The 23,133-nt window shown below is 40.6% G+C and overlaps 1 protein-coding gene and 1 long non-coding RNA gene across 6 annotated transcripts in view; one reads left to right on the top strand and one right to left on the bottom strand.

Moving 5' to 3' along the window:
* The window catches only part of LOC123976632 (dolichyl-diphosphooligosaccharide--protein glycosyltransferase subunit STT3B), a 93,840-nt gene that overhangs the window by 56,679 nt on the left and 14,028 nt on the right, over positions 1–23,133 (top strand). For all 5 annotated transcript variants that reach the window (XR_006826404.1, XR_006826405.1, XM_046058934.1 and 2 more), the window contains exons 4-12: positions 2,997–3,062; positions 9,478–9,577; positions 11,060–11,158; positions 13,582–13,728; positions 17,722–17,770; positions 18,455–18,609; positions 20,341–20,552; positions 21,857–22,044; positions 22,834–23,005. Coding sequence is in view for 3 of the 5 variants with exons in the window: in XM_046058934.1 (XP_045914890.1) it covers positions 2,997–3,062; positions 9,478–9,577; positions 11,060–11,158; positions 13,582–13,728; positions 17,722–17,770; positions 18,455–18,609; positions 20,341–20,552; positions 21,857–22,044; positions 22,834–23,005 (1,188 nt within the window). In the remaining 2 variants the exon portion in view is untranslated. The remainder of the gene's footprint in view (positions 1–2,996; positions 3,063–9,477; positions 9,578–11,059; positions 11,159–13,581; positions 13,729–17,721; positions 17,771–18,454; positions 18,610–20,340; positions 20,553–21,856; positions 22,045–22,833; positions 23,006–23,133) is intronic.
* Positions 9,975–11,158, bottom strand: LOC123976634. The gene is made up of 3 exons (XR_006826406.1): positions 10,913–11,158; positions 10,463–10,521; positions 9,975–10,365 (listed from the first exon to the last, which is right to left on the bottom strand). It is a non-coding gene; the product is annotated as an uncharacterized LOC123976634 (long non-coding RNA).

Raw genomic sequence — 23,133 nt, 5'->3', positions numbered from 1 at the left:
AACACACTGTTCTCACATTCTTCCTCTGTATGTACACATAAACAACAAGGCAGGGAAATATAAAAGGAATTTATTTTATTGTTTGGGTACATTATTGTTCAGTGTACATGTTCACATCTGAAACAAACTTTACGTGCTTGATAACTCTCCCACCCCGCAGACATCTACACGTCAATACCGATTTATATTCATAGCGGCAAGTGCTATGTAGCTCCACATAGGGGACACAGGAAGTGACATATAGCACCTTCATGCGGCGTCGGAACCGCGTAGGAAATTCACAGCCGCACCGGCAGAGCTCCAGAATATGCGACTCGGCCGGCTCACACGCGGACGCGCTACAAGTGCGAGGGCCCGCCCAACGCTGCTTGCAGCTTTAATCTATAATTGAATCCACTCACACCCAGGAGAGCTGCTCTTTTTAACACCATAGCCCATGGTAACATGAATATACACACACTCACAGAGTTGCACTGCATCCCTCCCTTGCCGTAACCCTGTGCACTATGGCTACATTGTTGTAACAGTAATTCCACTCTTTCTCTCGGCTCGCATTTAATTAGCTGAACTGGTATCACACTGTGTGACTTCTTTGTCTTCACAAAGAGTGTGGTGGCTCGGAGGGCAGTTGGAAGAAGTGGTTGATGCAGCATTTGAACATGGCTTGAAATAGACAGCACAGGGCTGCATGCTAGCTTTGGCCCATCGTGAGTGGGAATATTGTCGGAGGAAAACGGAGCAGCTTGTACAGGAAGTGAAGTCTTAATCTGTCATTATGCACGTCTTCACTTTTAAACAGAAGAAGCAGACTCTGCATGGATTTCTGGAGAAGGTGTTTTGGTGGCTGTACCTTTGGCAGTATACATAAGCTAAAACTAATGCAGTATAATGAACCAGCCTTGGGATAAATCCTTCCTTCATGACAGCTGTAATGTTCAGTTTTTGTTGGATTTTATTTTTTTTTTACAGAGGTGTTGATTCCATTTTAAGGCTGTAATTTTCAGAGGCAGCAGTGGTGAGATTGAATTGTAACGCTCTACACTGAGAGGTATTTCCAACATTTTGTCCACCCCATTTATATCAGTGAGGATACTCAATATTAGAAACTTCTCTCGGTATAGCACAGCACAGCTCAGCAGCAGTACAGAGTGCAGCCTCCTAGTAAGCTTGTTATTAAAAGTTGAATCAACACTTCTCTAAAACATTTTCAACCAAAACTGAATATTAAAGCATATATGAAGGTAGGATTTATTGCAGGACTGTACTAGACTACAGTAGTTTCAGATATGTGTACCTAATAAACTGGCAACCAAGTGTAAGCTACAACTTAAGCGCCATTCGGACAGGATTAATATTTTACTGGGAGGTGGATAAAGACACTGTATTTTTTCCCTCATATTAGTCATCATTCTAGCTGACATCTTAGCCACCTGCAAACTACAGGAGCTGAGTCTGTAAGACAAGGATATGTTGCGGGGACAACCATGTGACTTTTATTACCAGTAGGCTTAGTATTCTCTTTAAATTGCAGCTAAATAATTAAATGGTAAATAATACTAACTTTAATTATTAACACAGACAGTACTTAAATGTCACTTACTGATGACTATGCTTTTACAATAGCAAATGGGCTACTATCTGCAACAGCATTAAATACATTTAGCTAGCTCACTACACATAAAGTTAGTTCTACTGTGCTAAAGGAAGGACAGCAGAGACAGAATCAACTGTAAAATGACAATACAACCACCCATTTAATGAGCTTAGGGCTGTAGCTTAGGGTTCTGTAAAGTCTCTTACTTTTTTCTTCATTGTATGAGTAGACTGAAATTAGCAAAATCCAATTCTAAAAGTCAGACATTTGGACGGGATCAAAATCAGTCACTAGCGCATATTAAAATTACCACATCAATTGAAATAAATCTAATCTAAATGGGGCTTTTGTCCTCTTACACCCACGCAAACAGAGCAACTAGGGTGTAAAATGTTGTCACTTTCTTCTACCAGAAACAAAAGTTCCACCTTCTTGTAGGAGAAAATGATAATCGGGTCACCACAGACCTACTTACTGTGACCCACCTCAACACAAGGAAAACACTGCTTGTGGGTGGTTTATTTCTGCATGCACCCACAGAATGTGTGTGTGTCTGTGGGGTGGGGGTGTCTGTCTTTGCTGTTGATTCATTGGTGGCTGATCGAGGAGGCTGTCTAAGCTCAGCTGGGTATTTTGGGAAGACCTCCTCAGTCCAGCTTGATTCCCCCTCATCAGCAAATCACAAGCATTGTTGGATGCGATCGAGCTTATTGACAAACCTCCTGTTACCCTATCCCCAACCCCGGGTTTGGTATTTTGAATGGTCACAGTTAAATGCATCTTTTATTTTGTGTGTGCGTGTGCGCGCGCATGTACATTTTTATTGTCTCAGTGTGTTTTTAAACATTAATGTGTACACTTGTATGCTTTATCGGCCTGTGGAGGGGAAGGGGGAGCTTGTTTACAAGATGTTTTCGTTGGTCTAGTCTGATCCGCTCTCCTCTCATCCTCTCTCTCACCACAGCTGGCTGTTTTTATATCTGCTATGATCATTAAGCTGTGATCATTAAACTACATTTAAAGATGCACAAAATATGCTTTTTTGTATGCTTTCAACCCATTTTGCAAGTAGATTTTGCACTTTTTTTCATTGGTTTCAAAATGTCTTAATTCACTGTTAAATCTTCTGTAAGTCTAGTGTTTCAGCAATGGGCGAACATCAAACAAATAGTGTAGCTTTAGTACAGAGGACAGCCTGCATTCAGTGCAGATTTTAAAATATTTCTACTGTAAGGAGAACACCTTGTCATTATCAGAGAAAATGTGCAGGCAGTGGTGCTTTTACTTTCTAGTGTCCCTGAAATACAAACTGTGGGTCTCCCATGTCTTATTTGATGTTGAAGCACATGTGGCTACCATACTGCTGTGACTCATTTTATGATCTCTCTTTCTGTCACCGTAGGTGAAATCAGTGAAGACAGGCTCTGTATTCTGGACCATTGGCTGTTGTCTCTGCTATTTCTACATGGTAAGAATAGTTCACACACACACTGGACAGACTTACTTGACATACCTTTTACATGACATTTTTTAAAGCTCAATATGAATCATAAGTATAGATCAACTTATGAGTTGTTATTCTGCTGTGCCATCTCTCAAATTAACTGAGGTGACACATGCTCATATATCCATTTAGGACCCATATCCAAAATATTTAGTGGTTTTATACTTTTCCTCATAGTTTAATTACATTTATGAGGTGATGAGTAGAACTGAAAAGCATGTTTTGCAACAAACCCCAGGTTATAAATATTTGGTGCTAGTTATAAATTCAGAGCTGGATCTTGATAATTAACCCTGCCACTGAGACAGTAATGTTGGGGCGATTTTCCAGCATGGACCTGGCAATTCATGGTAAAAGGGAAATTCAGCCAGTGTTTTCTGCAGTATTTATGAATTCGGGCACAGGCCCATCAGGGAGTTGATGAGAGAGATAAGATAAAAAGACGATCCAGGCACACTGCCTCAGCGACAGATTGTTTGTGTGTGTGTGTGAGGGAGCGTGAGCGCCTATGAAAATCTCCAGCTTCTTGCTCATTCCCGGCTTAATCTCTGTGGCCGGCAGTGAGACAGATATCAAATGAAACAGATTACCGAAATCCAGCTTCATCGATCACACTGGGCCACAGCATCCAGGCGGGGTGAGGGGGATAGGAGAGAGAGAGAGGGAGAAGGGATTGATGGAAAGATGAATAGAATAGGAGACAAAACAGAGGATGGAGATGCACAGAGACAAAGGAATGGAGGGAGGTGTGGAAAGATAAGGGGGAAGAGAGTAGAGGGGGCAGAGAGATGGAGAGAAATACACCAATACGGTTAGACATGAAAGAACATATTGTGACGCGTAACTTCCGCACTGTCCTAGTCAGCAGCAATAGGAACATTGAGTCTCCTTGCTTCTTTCTCCTTATTACTACTTTCTCTCTCACACCCTCTCTCTGGCAATGTGATGTTCCTCTGTACTGCATCTGCAGCCCACCCACTGTTGCAGATGAGTCCTCCAGAAGCAAGCAACAAACTAGGCTTGTATGTTTCAACACCACCAACCTCCCGATAGCCCACACTGTCTCCTTTTGGTCCTGCACACAAAGTGCAGCATATACTCGTTGACCCACCCCTACTTTTTTACAACCCCATCACCTTACGCTGTCAATTTATTCAGGATATAGCCAAGGCTACCTTTTCCCGTGGGGCTTAAACGAATGTGACACTCGTAAAGCAGATATGGAGACAGAGGTAAAGATCCCCTGCCTTGATATTGGCATAATCAGATAGGAGAGGACAGAGAAGGACGAGATTAAGAAGAGGATCAGAGCTGCAGGACCTACTGATGGACAGGAGCCACAGGAACCATTCTGCATGGCAACATTGTTGTTTCATCCCTCCAGGGGTTGAGGTTGAGTGGGTGAGGGGGGAAAACAAGAGGACGGAGCAAAAGCAGATGCATGGATCAACGTTCATTCCCAAAGCTTTGGCTTACTTTTCTCTCTAAAGCCTCCACAGTCCCCTTTAGCAGTGCAGCCTGTATCATTGGGTCATGCCAAAAGCTCTTTGGCCTAATCAAGTATTGATTGAATGCTCTGAAAACAAGGCTCACTCAGGTAAATAATAGAAGTTTGTTTGATTTGTTAGCCATGCTAGCGGCGTAGCTTTAAGGATGTCAGTGGTCAGTTGGTCCACCATTTTGGTCCAGACTGAAATATCAACAACTAATAGATGGATTGCCATGAAATATTGTACAGGTGTCAACGGTCTACAAAGGATGAAGCCTGCTGGTATTCCCATCAGCCAGTCAAAGCGTTCACCTCTCCTGTGAAATATCTTTACATCTACAAGATTATGTTCCACAGAAAATGTATCCTAATCACTTTGGCAATCCTCTGACTTTTCCTCTAGTACCAACATGATGTTGACATTTGTGGTTTCTAGTCAGCTGATTCAATTCAAATTAGCTTTATTGGCATGAATGTGTAACAACAATATTGCCAAAGCATCATACATACAACATTGAACAGTGAATTGTCTCTATGTCAAAAGATTCTCAGTAGATCGTTATTGTTATCCAAGGAGAGTTAAAATCAGGGACATCGCCTCTCATCCAAGAGGCTTCCATAACGACCAGCCAGCAGTACTAACGAACCAAGCGGTATCCGTTACCTTGATAATGACCCCACAGAGGCTAAAAATCTGGGATTCCCTACCAGTCAGTCAGAACTCAAGAAGCCTCTTGGGTGAGAGGTGAAATGTCTTTGAGTATCTTCAACCAAGTCCAGTTGCCCATGATTTTAATCTATCTCGGATGTCTCAGCAATGTTTGAATGTCTGTACCTAAAAAGTTGGAACAGACATTCACGCTCTGCGCTGAATGAAATGTAATAACCTCTGATTTTCTGTCTAATTCCATCATCTGGTCAAAGTTTAATGTTAAATACTTTGGTTTATGACCAAATACTTGCAAAACTGTCATTCCCATTAGCCTTAGCTGTACTTTAGTGCGAATTAATAAATATTAGCATGCTAACACGGCTAAAGTGAGATGGTCAACATGTTAAACATTATACTTAATACCAGCATGTTAACATTGTCATTGTGAGCATGTTAGCATGCTGATGTTAACATTTAGTTCTAAGCTTTATCTGCTGGCAACGAATGGTTATGTATAACTTTGAACCTTAATATCATTTAAATGGGTGAGTTTTTGTACTAGGCTGTAAACATGTTTAATTCTGCTGTAAAGTTGGATGAATGGGTTTGAGAAACTTGGCATTTAGGCTTAATCTTTCAGCCCCGGAGGTTGGCACTTGAGATATATACAGACATGCTATCTAACAGTGGACTCTACAGTACATTCACAGAGTAGGCTCTCTTTGTTTTTAATGTAAGCCATCTTAATGAACCCGAAAGTCACTACTGGTGTCAGAGAGGGTGTAGTTAGTGAATAATCGCACATAAACAGAAAAGTATTAATTTTAATTTTCACAAATGGACAGAATAACGTCCAACTAGCACATAGGCAGGCTGCAAACGCTTGTGCACATAAATAGAAATGTACAGGCCCACAGAGTAAACCCCCTGTCCCTGTTGCATGCTGTGTTCTCTATATCCTCTTCAGCGTGGCCCTGAGGTCATCAGATAAGCTCGGTATGAATTGTAGAGAGTGATAACAGCTAAAAGACTTTGCTCCAAACATTTACTGATTCCTGCCCTCAGCTGGCATGGTCAGAGGTCTGGCAGCTAGAACCATAATTTGAAATAAAGCTTGTTCATGTGCGCACACACATACACAGACCGTTTTGGATTTTGTCAAGGGCATTCATCTTTGCATGGTCCCCTAATGTGACCAGATGGCCAGTTTCTCTCATTCTTTTTTTCTTCCAGTTGATTGTGCGCTCTGCTGTCATGATCATTTATTCTAAAAACTTGAGAAGTTTGCTGATTAATAGACGCTGATACCACTTTCGCGTCAAGTTACCATAATTACCAATCCATGACTTGACTACATCGTTTAGGCCAATATCTAAATAGTAATTATGACTTATGAATTATTTAGCCATGCTAGCGAAATATTTCAGATGAATCGCCATGAAATTTTGTACACACATTTGTAGTCCCCAGATGATTAATTAGACTGACTTTGGTGATCTTCTGGCTTTTCCTCTAGTGCCACCAGCAGTCCAGCATTTTCACTTATTCTGTATAATATCTCAACATAATGATGTGCCCTACTGACATGGGTGATCCCATGACTTCCTGTAGTGCCATCATCATGTCAAATTTATTATTGTCTAATACTTTAGTTTATGTCCTAGTAATTCATCAATCAACATCAACATATTCACATTGTCATGGAGAGCATGTTAAAGCTCCACTGTGCCCAAGTACAGACTTAGAGAGCTGCTAGCATTGCTGTAGTCTTGTTTAGGAATATATATTCAACATGGTGCTTAATTTATTATACAACCTTGTGTGATGAACCTTAATGCTTTAATGCCAAATTTTAAGTTAACTCTATTTATTTTTTTCACGGCAAACTCTGCAAACGATATAACTGCAACACGACAGTAGATAACCAGTCTTTTAGTGTGTAAAGTTATTAAAACCACTGGTAATCTTCATTTTGAGTTGCCCTGAAAACTTGCAAATAGTCACCATGGGAATATCTCCGATCAACATCTTTCATCCCTCTGACACAGCGTTGAGCCTCCAACACTTTTGCCCAGTTAAGTATCCAAAAGGAAAAACAACCTTAGAAATAATGTTGACTTTGATTCTCAGTCAATAATGCGCCTCACGTATACCAGGGAAATCAATTTTCTTTTTTCTTTTTTTTCATTAGGTGTACCCTGAGAATTACTGGTGCCCATGGCATGGTTTTTGTTAATTAACACATGCCATGATTTCTCAAACATGCCTATCTATTAAGTGACTGGGTGACTTGTCCGTCTTCCATTTACATAGCAGATGTGTGATATTAAGTTTTACAGCCACAGGAACCTTGCACACCATGTTTCAAGTCTTATGTTTTCAATTATTCCCAGCCAGTCAGCAACAGAAATGTGATCAGCCGCCCCTGTGTCAACACTGAAAATGAGCCTTGAATTTAAGTCATTTCTGGTATTCATTCAGGTTACGGTTCACATGCTACTAATTGGCTGCCACCATCAGAAAGAACAGATGCAAATGACTGGCAAAAGATAATTGCACCTAACCATTCAGCAAGTTTTTTTCTTTCACTCTGCATTAATGTAGCATATTAATGTTTTTATCAATTAGATGCGAGGCGCTCGTTTTTCATCATTATACTTAGCAGGTGCAGTGGGGCTCTTTCTGACGAGCTGCTGCGAAAAGGATCAAACAATTTGCCTCTCTGCAACCCCTTTTCCTGTTTCATTCACTCTCCCTCTCCTGCTGTCTCTCCCCTTTCTGTATCACTTTCTAGTACTTTACAACTTTCCGTTCTCTTTTCTTCTGTCTCGCTTTCTTTCTCTGAACACTCTTGCTCTTACACTCTTTCTCTGTGCTCTCAAGACTGTCCGTCTAGTGCGCTCACCGTTTCCATTTGCTGTAGTCAAGTATAGGAAATTGAAAGCTTGTCAATGATGTTTTTGTAGAGTCGTTTTATTGCCCCTACATTCAGCACTGAGATACTTAGCGGACCTCAAAAATGGTTGAAGTATAATTTTAGTGGAGCTTTTAAAGTTATTGGAGCATCTTACATTTTTACATCTAACATGTAAAGTATGATTGCCTAGTTTTTATAGATTCTATATACGTCAGGCTTTTATCACTGTGTGCTTGTGTCTAATAGAGAAGAGCCAGTAAGATGTTTTTACAACCGCTCTTGAACGATTCCTTTCAATGTGTGCAAGGTGATTTTTGTGCAGGGTGCATGCATGTGAAAAGGGCTGCTTTTTAAATTCAAATTGTCTTTGAAAAAGGAGTTCATATGTTAGTCACATATTGCACTTAATACATTTTTGTTTTTACTTACAGCACAATATATTGGAGCTACAGCAACAAGTTGATTTGTCAACCAGCTGACACCTGGATCTTTTGCTATTTTGAGAATTGATTAATCATTTCAGTTTTTTTTTTTTTTAACTAAAAATGCCAAACAATTAATGGTTCAAGCTTCTCAAATGTAAGGAGTTGCTGCTTTTCTTTCTGTTTTTATTTAATTGTAACCTAATTATCTTTGGGTTTCAGACTGTTGGTCGAATAAGACATTTGAAGACATTACCGCCGGGCACTTTTGGCATTTCATAGACTAGACAATTAATTGATTAATTGACAAAATAGAAAGCAGCAGAGAAATTGGTAATGAAAATAATTGTTGGTTGTTGCCCTAACATGTATGAACCAAGGTACTATTTGAAGTGGTAGAGATTAGCCTGATTGGAATAAACATATTCAGCTTTGCCGATGGTTAAACATTGATTGGGGGGCTACAAACAGCACTGAATTCACAAGCTACAGTAACTTATAATTGCACAGCAATGCACCATTGTGGCAGACTTTTTAATCCGCACTTTAAATTGCATTCCCAGCTGAAGAAGTACGAGATTGTCTTCAACTATAAAGGATCACTTCAGTTTATCTAGGAACGCAACAATATGGAAAACCTCTTGTGTCTCAGCTGTACTTTGTTTTAATTAGCTGCCATCACGGAGGCAAAACTGACATCTTTCCTGCAAAGCTAATGTGTAGCATTTAAACAGGGAAAGCCACCATTCAGCAGAGTTATCGAAATTAAAACAGAAAAGCAAAATGTAGATTAGTTGATCTTATGGGGCAGTTCTTTCTAAATGTAGAATAATGTTTTAAAGATGGGGATGACATTCTGGTTGGCTGACTGACATGTTTTATGTGTATGTGTGTTCTAGGTGTCAGCATGGGGAGGTTATGTGTTTATTATCAACCTTATTCCTCTGCATGTGTTTGTGCTGCTTCTGATGCAACGCTACAGCAGAAGAGTCTACATCGGTAAGACACACACACACACACACACACACACACACACACACACACACACACACACACACACACACACTGTTTAAAACTCCCCCACGTACAGTAGCTGAAATGTGGTTTCAGATCCTCTCCCAATAAAAATGTATGCAATAAACAGACAAACCACTTCTCCTTCCTATGTGTCTACCAACATTGTTGCCCAAGCATTTGAACCTGAAACAAGCTCAAATGTCCAGTCACGCCTGTGCTCATCTCTCACAACCGTAAGCGTTCCATCACCGCTCGTGCAGACATCCACACACCCACACACCACTTAACAATAAATGCAGCCACCTGCTACCTGATCCTCTTTATTTGCTTTTTTTTTTTTTTTGCAAATACCAGAGCAGAGTGCTGGGGAAGAGGATAGGCTTGTTATTCCACAGAACATCCCAGGTTCACGGAGCACGTGGCAGCACATTATCCGGCGACTCAGAGAACTCCACACATCCGTCGTCAGCTTAGCTATGAGCTGACGACAGCAGACACTTTTGTTGTGGTCAAGAAAAATTATACCAATGTCAAGTACCCTCTACGCATGATTATATGTAGTACTTGTTGGAACCGCAAAGCATAGTCTTTGAGAGCTTTGAAAATAAATTATGGCCTCCTAATAGTGAGAAAGATTTGACCTACGTCTGCTCGATCTCCAAATGGTTCTTCAACAATGCAGTGCTGTTAGGTGAAGTGGAAAATGTCCGCCCGCCTTCGTTGTTCCTCAAGGATATGTGCAGCCAGAGCATAATCCAGCAAACTTGCACCTTTTGGTAGCAAGAGAGAGGTGGAGAAATGTATTTGTAGACATATTCTGTTGACATAAAAGACATTAGGTCTTCTTGCACTTCCTATATTCCTCACCTTCCCTCCTCTTCACATCTTGTAGCCCCTCTTTTCAGAGCCCAGTTGTCTCTCCATGACTACAAAGGAACATAGAAGAAATAAAAGAAGATCCCAATTTAATAAAATGCCTTGCAGTCAGTATTCCCTCACAATTCATCTCCCTCTGTCTTGAGTCAATAGCAGACGTGTGAGAAAGAGATTGCTGAGGGCGGTCACAACTACTTCAAAAATGCGGGCACACTCTTCAGGAAGAGTTTGAAATCTTAATTAAACTGCAAATTGTGAATCGGTTCCCCCCAGCTACAAAGGTTGGAGTTGCACTGTTCTCAGCACCGCCATCTCACTCCAGGCCTCGCCGGCACACCGCGTCGAGCCAGCTCCCATTTTCTCAGTAAATGACATTAGATTAGCTATTTTATATTTACTCTCTCTGAGGTGCGACAGTGAAAATCAATAGACTTTAAATACCTCTATTGAGGTTGATTTCCCTGAGTGGGACCCAGACTGGAGCGGTTGAACAGAAGGTTCTTAGTAGCAGCAATAGATTGTTTTGATTGTTTGACTTCTTATCTGGTCTGCTCCCTCTCTCCCTGTTTCTCTTTTGTCTGTTCTCAGCTTACAGCACTTTCTACATTGTGGGTCTCGTATTGTCGATGCAGATACCGTTCGTCGGCTTCCAGCCAATCAGGACAAGCGAGCACATGGCAGCTGCCGGTAAGTCCCCCAACCTCTCTACCTTGAGTGGCTGATCCTGCATTCTTCCTGGAATAACAAGTTCTCTTCTAGAACATTTCAAAATGAATGACATTGTGAATGCAATGAGTCTTCATATTTTGCAAAATGTTGCTGCATAATTTCTTAAACTATGACATATAGGGGTGGGCGGGGGGGAATCGATGCAGCATAGTATCATGATATTTGCCATGGCAATACTATATCGATACACGGACGCCAAGTATCGATATTTTATTATATAAATTGCAGATGGAATTTTAACTTTTTGGTACTAGAATAATAAAATCTATTGCTTTTTTTAGTCCACTAGAAAACTTAAGAGGACCATATAGAGAACTGAAAAAGTGATATGAACAAACAGAGAAATGTATCTTTTTAGATAAACAGATGTTGACAAAGTTTGACTTTAGGGACCTAATTGGAAGTTGGGAAAAAGGTAATAAATTTCAATATCGCAACATAAATATTGTGATAATATCGTATCATGGGGCCTCTGGTTATTCCCACCCCTAATGACATAGTCATTCTTTTCTCACAAACATCAGACCTTCTTACAGGTACGTGATGGCACGGCCCTAAACTTTACTGTTTTGGTTCACTCTCGCCACTTTCATCAGCCTCCTTTCCCCACTGTACACCACATATTAGTTGATGAAAGTAATTACGCATTAAGTAGCTAAATATTTCCCTCTGAAGTTGGAGGATGAATATTGGGCTTTTATTCATCACACAACAAGAACTATGAGTCAAAATGAATGCTAATATTGCTCTGTCTGCTCAGTGTCTAAATAGACAGAATAAATAGTTAATAGTTAATTCAGATTTAAATCAAAGAATGCAGGTTAATGCTACATTTGTTTATGCTAATACACAGATTTATGTTATAATGCATATCTTGATTTACATATTTGAACCTCGTGTGACACACTCCTGTTTAAAGTTACATCAAGTAATTGAGACTGTTTTTCTGTTTGTGTTTTATACAAGGACACATTGATACAGTGCAGAGATTTTATTTCAGAGCTTTCATGTCTACTTTCAACTTGCCGTGACCCTGCCAACAAATGTATGCCGCAAAACACAGGGGAGAAAGGTTCAGGCTGATGTATTAAAGGTGTGACTTTACATAAGCCACTTGCTTGTTATCCACAGCACCTTACAGAACCGTGGATGCACACACTTCAAGATTGGTTGACTGCAGCGGGAATTGAATCCCCTTGCACTAACGGCGTTAGTCATGCTTGGTGTGTGGAAGAACACAGGACCTTCTCATAATACATTTACAAAATAAAAAACACGTGGCTTCACTTGCCACCCAAATGGGTTTAGCACTTAAGTACTTTTAATTTTTGGCTTGTGGGTAGTTTATTAAAGCTCGTTCAGTTTCACCTCTCAAGAGTGGGCCCATCTGCTGCCCAACAGCACGGATGGGTGCAAATGTATGTGCATGATTCTTGTTTTCATTTACATCCAGATTGGGAGAGGACTGTTGTTGGCAGCTTTATGAACTGAGCAGCACCTTTTTTGTGTGTGAATTCTCTTACCACTGCAGCAGACGTACAGTGAAGTGTCCCTGTTTTTCTGGGTGTCTACAATGCAAACTGCATTATGAGAGGCTTTGAAGAATGCACCACCAAAAATCATCTCTGTTCTTTGGCTCCCCACTCTCAAAGAGCAAGTGTGTTTTCATTGCGCCTGGGTAGCAGCTGCTCAGAACATCTGGTGGTAGCATTCAGGGAGTACAGTGGGAAACAGGAAGAGAGTGACAGAGTCATGGTCGATACCCTTGAGATGTCAGCCCCTCAGGCAGGCAGGCAGGGTGGCATAGAGTGACAAGCGTGTTAGCACTACGGCGCTTCTCCAGGAGATAGGCCGGGGCTTAACCTTGGAAATGGGTGAGACTTGCCGTCGGCAGTGGTGGGCTAGCGGAGGAATGAGGCGATATCACACAAGGTTTGTCAAAGGATGGGAGGTGACGAAAGGGAGGGAAAGCATGCCTCTTTTCAATTTTTTATATCGAATTCACCATACAAACAAAGAGACACACTAGAGAAAACGACACTGAGAAAGTGACGGAGGAAAGAAGTGTGACCGAAGGGGCTGCAAAAAAAAGACAAGGCGAGGGAAGGAGAAGGGCTTATTCACACAAATCTGTCTCATGCATTTGAAATATGTTGTCCCGCAGTATTTGTCTTTCACATCTGCATGAACAGCCAAAGGGGCTATAGCGAACTGCTTTGTGGTGAATTCTGCCAAACTGACAACGGTGCTTCTTAACCACGTAAAACCCTCTTTGTACCCTGCAGGAGCCAGCATGAATCAGGGCCTCCTCAAATATTCAGTGTGAGTTTCCTTTTGTATGTTTGCTCACTCTGTTGTTTCTGTCTTTTGGCTTTTCTCAGGTGTGTTTGCACTTCTCCAAGCCTACGCCTTCCTGCAGTACCTGAAGGACAGGCTGACCAGACAGGAGTTCCAGACACTCTTCTTCCTCGGAGTCTCGCTCGCTGCCGGCGTGGTCTTCCTCACAGTGATCTATCTCACATACACAGGTCTGGATGTGTGCATACATGGTTTTACAGTATTGCTTAGTCACGATGCACATGGTGCTTTCCATATAAACCATCTCATTTATTGCATTTTTTTTTTGTCCTTGTAACTAGAGCTGAAACAATTAGTCGTTTAATTGAATAGTTTGTTTGACAGAATATTACTCAGAGCATAATATTCGATTAAGTCAGTTATTAAGCAAAAATGCAAAAAAGAAAATTAGGTTTCAGCTTCACAGTTTTGAGGATTTGCTGCTTTTCTCTGGTGTAATTATAAATGTTAGTCAGACAAAACAGGCAGATAGAAGACATCACCTTGGGCTCTGGGTTTCTGTCATTTTATACAGCTAAATCCATTTTAGAAATAATCAATAACATTAAACATAATCATTAATTGTGGCCCTCCTTGTAAGCAGTTATAATCAGTCGCAAGCAATATCATGGCTTGACAAATGGAGAGACTTCTCATTAATCAATACACATTACTGAACATAAACAGCTAATCCAACAAGGATGAAGAAGGGAAAAACAAAAAAAGTAGCATTTTAAATTAAAAGGCTACAATCCTGTAGTAATTAATGCTCTTCTACTGAATGTCTTGCATGTAATGCGTGTCTATTAAGCTGTTACAGATCTTATTATAGGTTATCTGGCTGTATGCATTATTTTCTCATCAGTACCAACAACTGCATACACACACCATACAATAAACAACTTTCTGTGACAGTTTCCATGTAAGCCAAGCCTGACAATATATTTTCACATAGTTAGTATATGAATTTGTCTAAGTTAATGACAACTGAAATATCCCTTCCCAAACCAAGAAATATAAGACTTGCCTCTCCCAAATGAAGCCTGAATAGTCGTGTGAATGTCAGAAAATTTAAATTAATTAAAAACTTCCTTTGGGTTGTGTAGTTGCACATGGAAATCAGGCACAACAAAGATGGCTAATGAATGATGTTATGTTATGTAGCAAAGTCAGTGAAGATGAGTGGTCAGATCATCTTCTTATCTATTAATGATATAATAATATAATGCTGAATGTTTAAGCCAAGCTACTGTCAACAAAAACTTACTTCTGCTAATTGAGTATCAGTGTCAAGATCGCTCATCATAATATAGCTTGTACTAAAATAGAAGATGGTTAATGTTTTCACCCCCGTCTGTTTGACTGTTTGTTAGCACAATATTTTAGAAATCACCCTGAAATTGGCTGAGATTTGGTGGACAGATAGCCAGGATCAGCGAGGACCAGTTTATTAGATTTTGATGGTGATCCAGATCTGGGATTTAAGCCATTTTATTTATTTTTTTACAGTATGTTCATATACTATCCCCCAATGGTCTGACATCCAGGCCTCCCCAGTGAGCTGCTAATAAGCGTTTGGTTTGTCAGAGAATTAAACCTGGAAGGCAAATGATAAACAAATATAAACTGATACGGATGCTGCAGCTCTGCAAATTGGAGAACTGTTGAGTGTTGGTGGAGGATGGTCCTCTACAGAGTGCCTTTTTTATGAACGTGTGTGTTGTTTTTGACTGGCCTGGTTGAACCCTGATGTGCACGTCCAGCTGGTTGAACTTTGTCCTTGTTAATGTTTGTATCCATTATTTTAAGCTCCGGCTGGGTTTCTGGCCACAGTGGACGGCCTCAGACATTTCAAACGTTACCTCCTTTCTATTTATTGATTTGTATTCAAATTTTTTCTATTTGTCTCCTGCTAATGTGTTAGATTTAAGATCACATACTCAAAGCAGCATGACCTAGAGAATTTGGTGCACAAAAGCCCACAGTTTTGTTTTTTTTTTGTTTTTTTTTTTACAGCATCACACAATAGTGGTGTATTTGGTCCCAAGAAAGCTAATATAGTTTACTGTGTATGAACAGAGCTCACTTTTCCCCTTAGGCTCTTGTGTGCACCTTTTCTGCTGTTTTGTAATGAGCCTTAATAAAGTATGTGACTGTTTTTTTTTGTTTGGTTTTTTTACCCAACATCACATATTGCTTTTCTTACCTTGAGTAAGGTAGCAGATTATTTACTTTCCTTTATGTACTCTGGAGTCACAATATGTCAGATTGGTTGCCATTGCATCCAGGCCTTTTGCCCAGGGCAAAGAGAGGGTGGCACATTTCATCTGTAATAAAATTTGTGACCTTAGATTGGTTACCTGCCTGTATTAGAAGTGATCGCCCACTTATGAAGTCTGTTCAGAAGTCCAGTCTCGTGAGGATCCTGGCTTCAACTGGACGTCTGGTAAACGTTGTGATCTGTCAGCCGTCTCAATTGAGCAGTGGGGATCAGTGACTGTTTGGTGATATGCCAGTTTTGCAGTGAAACTGCGTATGTCCCTCTCTAGTCTGGCAGACCTTCATCTCATAAGCGTCTCGGCAACAGAGGAGCCGGGTGGGTTTCCTCAGTATCTTGAACACGGAGCCAAGTATTGATTGGTTAAAATGGTGTCATACTTTAAATCACCTTTCAAAATATCTCCTTCATCTCAGTGTTACTGCTTTTTCTTCTTTTTCTTGCCTGCTTTGGTTTAGTGCTCTGCAACATCTTATTTAAAAAGTGCTCTATTTTTTATGATGTGATTGTGATTATGTTATTATTAAATGCATTAGGCACAGTCTCTTTTTTTAAAGGGCATCAAAGGACATGGCACAGCTATATGGTGGTGCAAACATGTCAAAAAAATGTAAAATATGGAGCCAGTGCTTTTGTTTGTGTTGTCTGTATGCACACGTGAACATGTGAGTAGCTCTGAGAGCCTCCAGGCAACAGTTCAGAGCTGAAATGTATTCCAGATCAAAGCGTCACCAAAATAAGACATTTGGATGCACACATAAAATGCCCTGTGCGGTCTAATTTGCAGCTTAAATAGTTTCAGTTCCGTTTGTAAACAAGTCAATTCCAGCAATTAAGTGCCATCAATAGAATACATTTTCAGCATTGACACATTCTCTTAAGTTTTTCTTGGTTTTGAACCAGAGTTGGCATTTTACTTAGCTGCTTAGCTTCAAATGGCTGTCACAGTAAGAAATTGAGAAAACAAGTTGTCAGGGCCTTGAATAAAAGATGAGGTTAAGATTTTCAGTTTACTTAAATACTGTCTTGGTTAACAAAATTTAGGGTTACATTCAAAACACTTCTCATCAAAATGCACAGTGTTTATCTTTGAGGTTTAACAAATGCGTTGAATGCATTTCCTTCCTCATACACCATTACCAAAGCCCCTTTATTTATTTTATTTTTTTTGGTACATTATATATTGTGGTTTGTTCATGTATGTTTGCTTTCTAGCAGTCCTCTTTTTCACTACTGCTGTCGGTGCATTGCTGCATTTTTTAGCACATTACTGCCACCAACTGTTGATTAGCGGAATAGTGTGAGACCACCGGCAGGAAGTTAGTCGTGCTGCTTTGCACCCGTCCACAGTACCGACAAAAAGAACAAAACTCCATTGAGCTCCTAGTGGTCAAAAACTCAACAGTGTACCGTTAAACTCTTCATAAGGATGGCTCTTTGGAGCTTTGCCTAGATTGCTGCTTATTTAGTCATGGATATTTATTATAGAGAGGTTTTCAGCGCCTTTGAATAAGTAGATACACATTACCACATTATACAGTATATTTCAATTCTTTTTGCACAATCAATATTAAATCTGTACTGTAGACATCCATTGTTTATCCTCAGGCAATCTCTGCTACACATTTTTCCAGACCTGTGGGTCAGATGGTTAACCATTTTATTTATTCAGAGCTGCACGGTTGGGTTGAGTTTGCCATATAAATAATTACATTTTGATATAACAGGATAATGAAATTATCTAAAACATTATTTTAATGTTTTCCTATGCTTATCTTTACATTAACACAATTAAAAAAACTTCCTGCACACCTACCAACGGTCGTTGTGTTCCAAGGCTCAAATGAAAAGCTTTAAAAGGCTAGTGTTGTATATTTTTTTCATTGACTGGCTTTTCTTTCTTCAGGATACATTGCTCCATGGAGTGGCCGTTTCTACTCACTTTGGGACACGGGGTAAGCTCTGCTGACCTTCACACTCTCGCTGCCGATGAAACACTTGTTCAATCGAGTGCATGTGTGTGTTTTCTAAGATTGTTATAAACCTCCCTCCACACCATCCCAGAGGGGAAAACAGTACAGCACAGACTTTGTGTTGAACTATTGTCTTACTTCCAAATAGCACCAGGCACCCCGTGTTCTCCAAATGCAGTGCAGCGTGTTTGATATTTCAGCACACCCAATCAATTCTCCCCCGTTTGCTGACTGAAGCAGTATGGGAAAGATTTTTTTTTCTCTTTCCTCTGGAGGCTGATACTAATTCCTTAATGTGCTGTGTGTTTTCTCTTTCCCAGCTGTAATCACAAAACACTTTAAAGAGAAATATTTAAAATTGTATAGAAAGTGCTGTGTAAAAGCCCAAAATTAATAAGTAGGGAACACACAGACAGATGAGGGGAGGAAAAAAGCACATTACTCGTCTCTCGTGCTAAATGTGTTCGTATTTTACCATAAGTATGCTGGGGAGGTAAATTATCTCTTTCCCTCATTATTCTAGAGTTAATCAGGAGGATCTATTGTATAATTTGTCTCAACACTCCCAATGTGCTCAATCCAACATCAATTACATCCTGTATGTCTCTCCCTCCCCCTTCTCTCTGTCCCCCTCCCTTCACTCACCCTCCTTCCCTCTATCCCCAGCTATGCTAAGATCCACATCCCCATCATAGCGTCTGTGTCGGAGCACCAGCCAACGACGTGGGTCTCATTCTTCTTCGACCTCCACATCCTGGTCTGCACTTTCCCAGCAGGCCTCTGGTTCTGTATCAAGAACATCAACGATGAACGAGTGTTTGGTAGGAAGATTTTATTTAAATCACAGCTCTGCTGTTTTTGAAAATAGGCTTTAAAACCTTAATTTCCATTGTTAATACCGCATTTAGAGTTGCAAAGGACAAGGACTGCTGGAAGTGTGTTTTTCTTTTTGTTTTCTTTTGGTCCACCACTAAAATATCTCAACTATTGGATGGATTGCCATGAAATTTGTGTCACCGTCAAGATGAATTTTGGTAACTTTGCTGATCCAATTACTTTTCTGCTAAATTTCAACATTCGCATGCTGGTGTAGAGCATTTAGTGCCAACACTCAAAGAGACGTAAGCATGGCTGTAGCCTCTTTTTGATTCAGTCAGTTTGGCATCAGGGCTGGCTCTAATACTATGGTACCTCAGCCGCCATTGGAGCCAGCCAGAGGCGTGACTCAGAGAGGTACAAACTCAGAACGCTTAGTCACTGGGGCAGCTGTGGCTCGGGAGATAGAGTGGGTCACCCACTAATCCAGTGGTTCTCAAACTGGGTGACGGGCCCCATCAGGGGTGTTGTGCATGTTGAGCAGACCTGAAGTTGTATGAATAAGATTCCTGTGGTGACAATCACAAGTGCTCTGATGCTAGCAAGGCTATTTTGCTAACCTGAATCTAGTTTATTGCAATTGCCGGTATTGATAAAATAAAATACATTTTTGCTGGGATGGGGGTGCATGAACTGATCCATTTACCATTGTAGTCATGACGGAACACAGACACACTGCAACATAGCTGCCTCTGAAAGAAAGTTAATTTACACTGCAGATTGTATTATCATTACCATTGTTTTATATTATTCCCAACAGCATGAGCTTCACAGAAGCGTTGAGCTCTGTGATTGGATTTTTTTGCCAAAATGTACCTTGGGAGTCATAGGAAACTTCCTACTATTTTTATGTAAGAGCTTGTGCCCTTGACTTTTTTTATTTTTTATCAAAGAATCTGATCTCTTCTAACACAGTTGATCTTTTTTCTTTTGTGCTGATGATTCAACGTTTCATGTCCATCCCAGCCTTGGAAGTGCTCAATCTGTCAGCCACCTAACAACACTATTATGGAGAAAATGAATGACTTTTACTTCCAGAACCAGGGGTTCCTGAAATAGCTGCTTCCACTTCACAACTCTCTTGTGTTATCCCTTATTTGTCAGTTTAACTTGTATGGCCTTTTTATTAACTAATTGTTCTGTTGTTAGTCAGTTATCTGCTTCATTAACATGCATAATAGTATATCATAAGTCACAAACATCCATGTGCCTGAATGGAAAAACAATGAGGTCGGTCTGAACTTCTTTAAACATCAACTCAAACTAAACTTGTGTTTACTGAGTAAGACAGCCAGGATCAAGGGCAGAGAACCTTTTGAATGCTAGAAACAGTCTTTCAGCAGTCTGTTTCTCCCTCAGACTTAATCAGCCTATTACAACTATTGATTAGCCATGCACCTGTTGAGCCGGGTCGGCACTTTTCAAGGACGGAAAGCAGCCAGCCATTTAGTCTTTGAGTTCTGCAGAGCCAACATAGACTGATTATGCTGTGTTGCTCTTAACAACTCAATTTCTCTTTTTCATGTCTTTATCTCCTTCTCACACTCTGCCCTATTTCCTGTCTCTCCTTTACATTCACGCTGTCTTTCTCCTTGTCTGACCTTTGTCTACTTTGTTTCCTCTCTCCCCACACCCCCACCTCTCACCATCACCTTTTTCCCCCTGCTTCCTACCAGTGGCCCTATATGCCATCAGTGCAGTCTATTTTGCCGGCGTGATGGTGCGTCTGATGCTGACACTGACTCCGGTGGTATGCATGCTGTCTGCAGTGGCTTTCTCCAGTGTCTTTGAGCATTACATGGGAGACGACACAAAGAGAGAGAAACCCCCTGCTGAAGACAGCAGCGATGAGGACGACAAGAGGAATTCTGGGAATCTTTATGACAAGGTACAAGAAAAGACAGAATAACTGTGAAATCCACATTATCTACAGAAATAATGCTGCTTTCCTTGAGGAAATATTCATATTCTTTGCACTTTGGATTGCCCTACAACAGGTCATGTTATTACAATGCATATAATACTGTAGTACCACGGCAATCAAGAAAAGGCAAAACGCCAGTCACTGAGATATTTTGCAGCACCTTTTACAGTTTGGATTTATCACTTATCTGTTATCAGCTTCCCTCGTCACTCCCCACCAGTTTTTCTCAGCAGTTTGTGTAAACTGTGATTCAGCTGCAACTGTGTGATGCCGTTTACATAATTTTAGCCGTCTCACTTATTATTATTTTTTTATTTTGATCCGACTGCTGTCACTGTTGAACCAAACTGTGGTGCTGTCTATTCAAGTCCACCTTGTCATCAGTTAACATGCTGAAATAACATTTTAGCTTAAAAAATGACCTGTTTAATCCAGTTTTTTAACATTGAGACAGCAATGTTGGAAGTCTGCTTGTGTTGATGGTTCTCGTTGCACATCCTCGCTTTCCTGCACAGGTGGAAAAAACACAGTGATGGACATTTAGCTTACAATGCTTGAAGGCTTTTCAGTTAGTAAAAATAAAAATTGCACACATTTCTGCTGATAGTTCTTTGTAAAAGCGTGTGGTAAAAAGCAGTACTGTGCCAAGTATAACAATGCTGATTTTAAAACAAAAGGTTCTGCAAATGTTTTGAGGTCAGATGCATGTAAATGACATCATATAAAATTAAATCTCTACGGGGTTCCTTTAAGACAGACACTCAGCCTTCTTTACATGAATTTATGTTCATGGAGGAGTTTAGTGTTAAACAATTTGTTTTCTAAGAGATTTTTCCTATACGTTAGTCAGTTAACTAACATTTCTTTAATTAGGAAGTTCCAGTAAGATAAAGATCTCCTTTAAAAGACAGGCCTAAGAACAAATTACATATACTATCACATCGCAGTTTGGAATTAGTGGCAGAATTCCAATTTTACGTCCTCTTATCCACATGTATCTCCGCTCACTTTTAGCCACAGTTCAGAGCAAGTTAATTTGAGGTGCTGATGAAGAAGATAATCCTCCTCACCAGAGGTTTCGTAGCCTCAACAATTCTCTTCTGCCAGTGTAAAGTAATATTAACTCATCACACAGCACGGAAAACTTCTGGCTGCTCTAGGAAGCTTTGCTCAATTAATTCATTCAATAATTTATTTCACTCAATAATTCATTTCCCCTAAACGCTACAGACTTTGCCGTCCATCTCGGTGTTTGTCTCCCCCTGCAGGCTGGCAAGGTGCGCAAACATGTGTCAGAGCAGGAGAAGGCTGAGGAAGGCTTGGGTCCAAACATCAAGTCAATTGTCACCATGCTCATGCTGATGCTGCTGATGATGTTCGCCGTCCACTGCACCTGGGTCACCAGCAACGCTTACTCCAGTCCCAGCGTGGTGCTCGCCTCGTACAACCATGACGGGTACGAATTACACACGCACACATTTCAGTAATGTGTTAATGGATGTCAAATAACCGGAAGGAGCCAAGCAAAAGCTCTAGTTATAGCTAATGATGCGGAGAGATGGATTGCACCACCTTGTATGCAAATGAGCACGTGTGTGAGTATGCAAGAACACACAGAGCAGCAGCATAGAGGGAGCATATGTATCTTTCAAAAGAGGTTTGTGGAAATATTGATATGTGCACCTATAAGCGTTGTTATGATTGCTTAGAGTTTCTAGGTCACAGAAAACATCTGTGGACCGTTTCAAAAAGCTGATATAATATTCTCTCTGAGCTTCTTTACAGGCATAATTATTCTCTTTAAGCATTAGAGAGGAAATATTGAAGACCAAGACTAAATAGAAGACACAACTTCTCATACATATATTAATGAAACCACGGCAGTTTTCAGACAATGGTTTAGCTATGCTACTGGGAGCAGCATAGCTGTCACTCTGCTCTTTTCCTCTCGCACATATACACCCACACACTCGCGCAAAAAATGCACACACAGACATAAAATGATTACCCTACCTACGGTTAATTGGTTGCCAGGCTTTCTGTCTGCTCCCGCTGCTCGAGGTAAAATTAGGACATGAACGTTCAAAGTGTGAGGTGTTTTTTAACCCTCCGATTATTATGCACGGATGCTCTATTTTCAGCTGTTGTTGCTTTTCTGATTCAAAGTCTTAAATTAAATATTAATATCTCCGTAGCCATATGCCTGTCAAGGATGTTACCTGTCGACGTTATTTTTCCTTGTTAGGACCCGCAACATTCTGGATGACTTCAGGGAGGCCTACTACTGGTTGAGACAGAACACAGATGAGCATGCACGCGTCATGTCCTGGTGGGACTACGGCTACCAAATAGCCGGCATGGCCAACAGGACCACGCTGGTAGATAATAACACGTGGAATAACAGTCATATAGCACTGGTAAGCCCCCCGTTTCTCTCTTGTCTGTCTTATTCCGTTTCTTGTCTTCCTCTCTTTGCTCTCTTCCTGGTTCACTCTCGCTTCATGCACACACAGGGAAATGAATGATTCCTTCTTGCAGCCACTGG

Source organism: Micropterus dolomieu, linkage group LG09 (genome assembly GCF_021292245.1).
Source record: "Micropterus dolomieu isolate WLL.071019.BEF.003 ecotype Adirondacks linkage group LG09, ASM2129224v1, whole genome shotgun sequence".
Classification (NCBI taxonomy): Eukaryota; Metazoa; Chordata; class Actinopteri; order Centrarchiformes; family Centrarchidae; genus Micropterus; species Micropterus dolomieu.
Note: the sequence above shows the minus strand (reverse complement) of the source record. Positions and strands in the feature narration are given on the sequence as shown.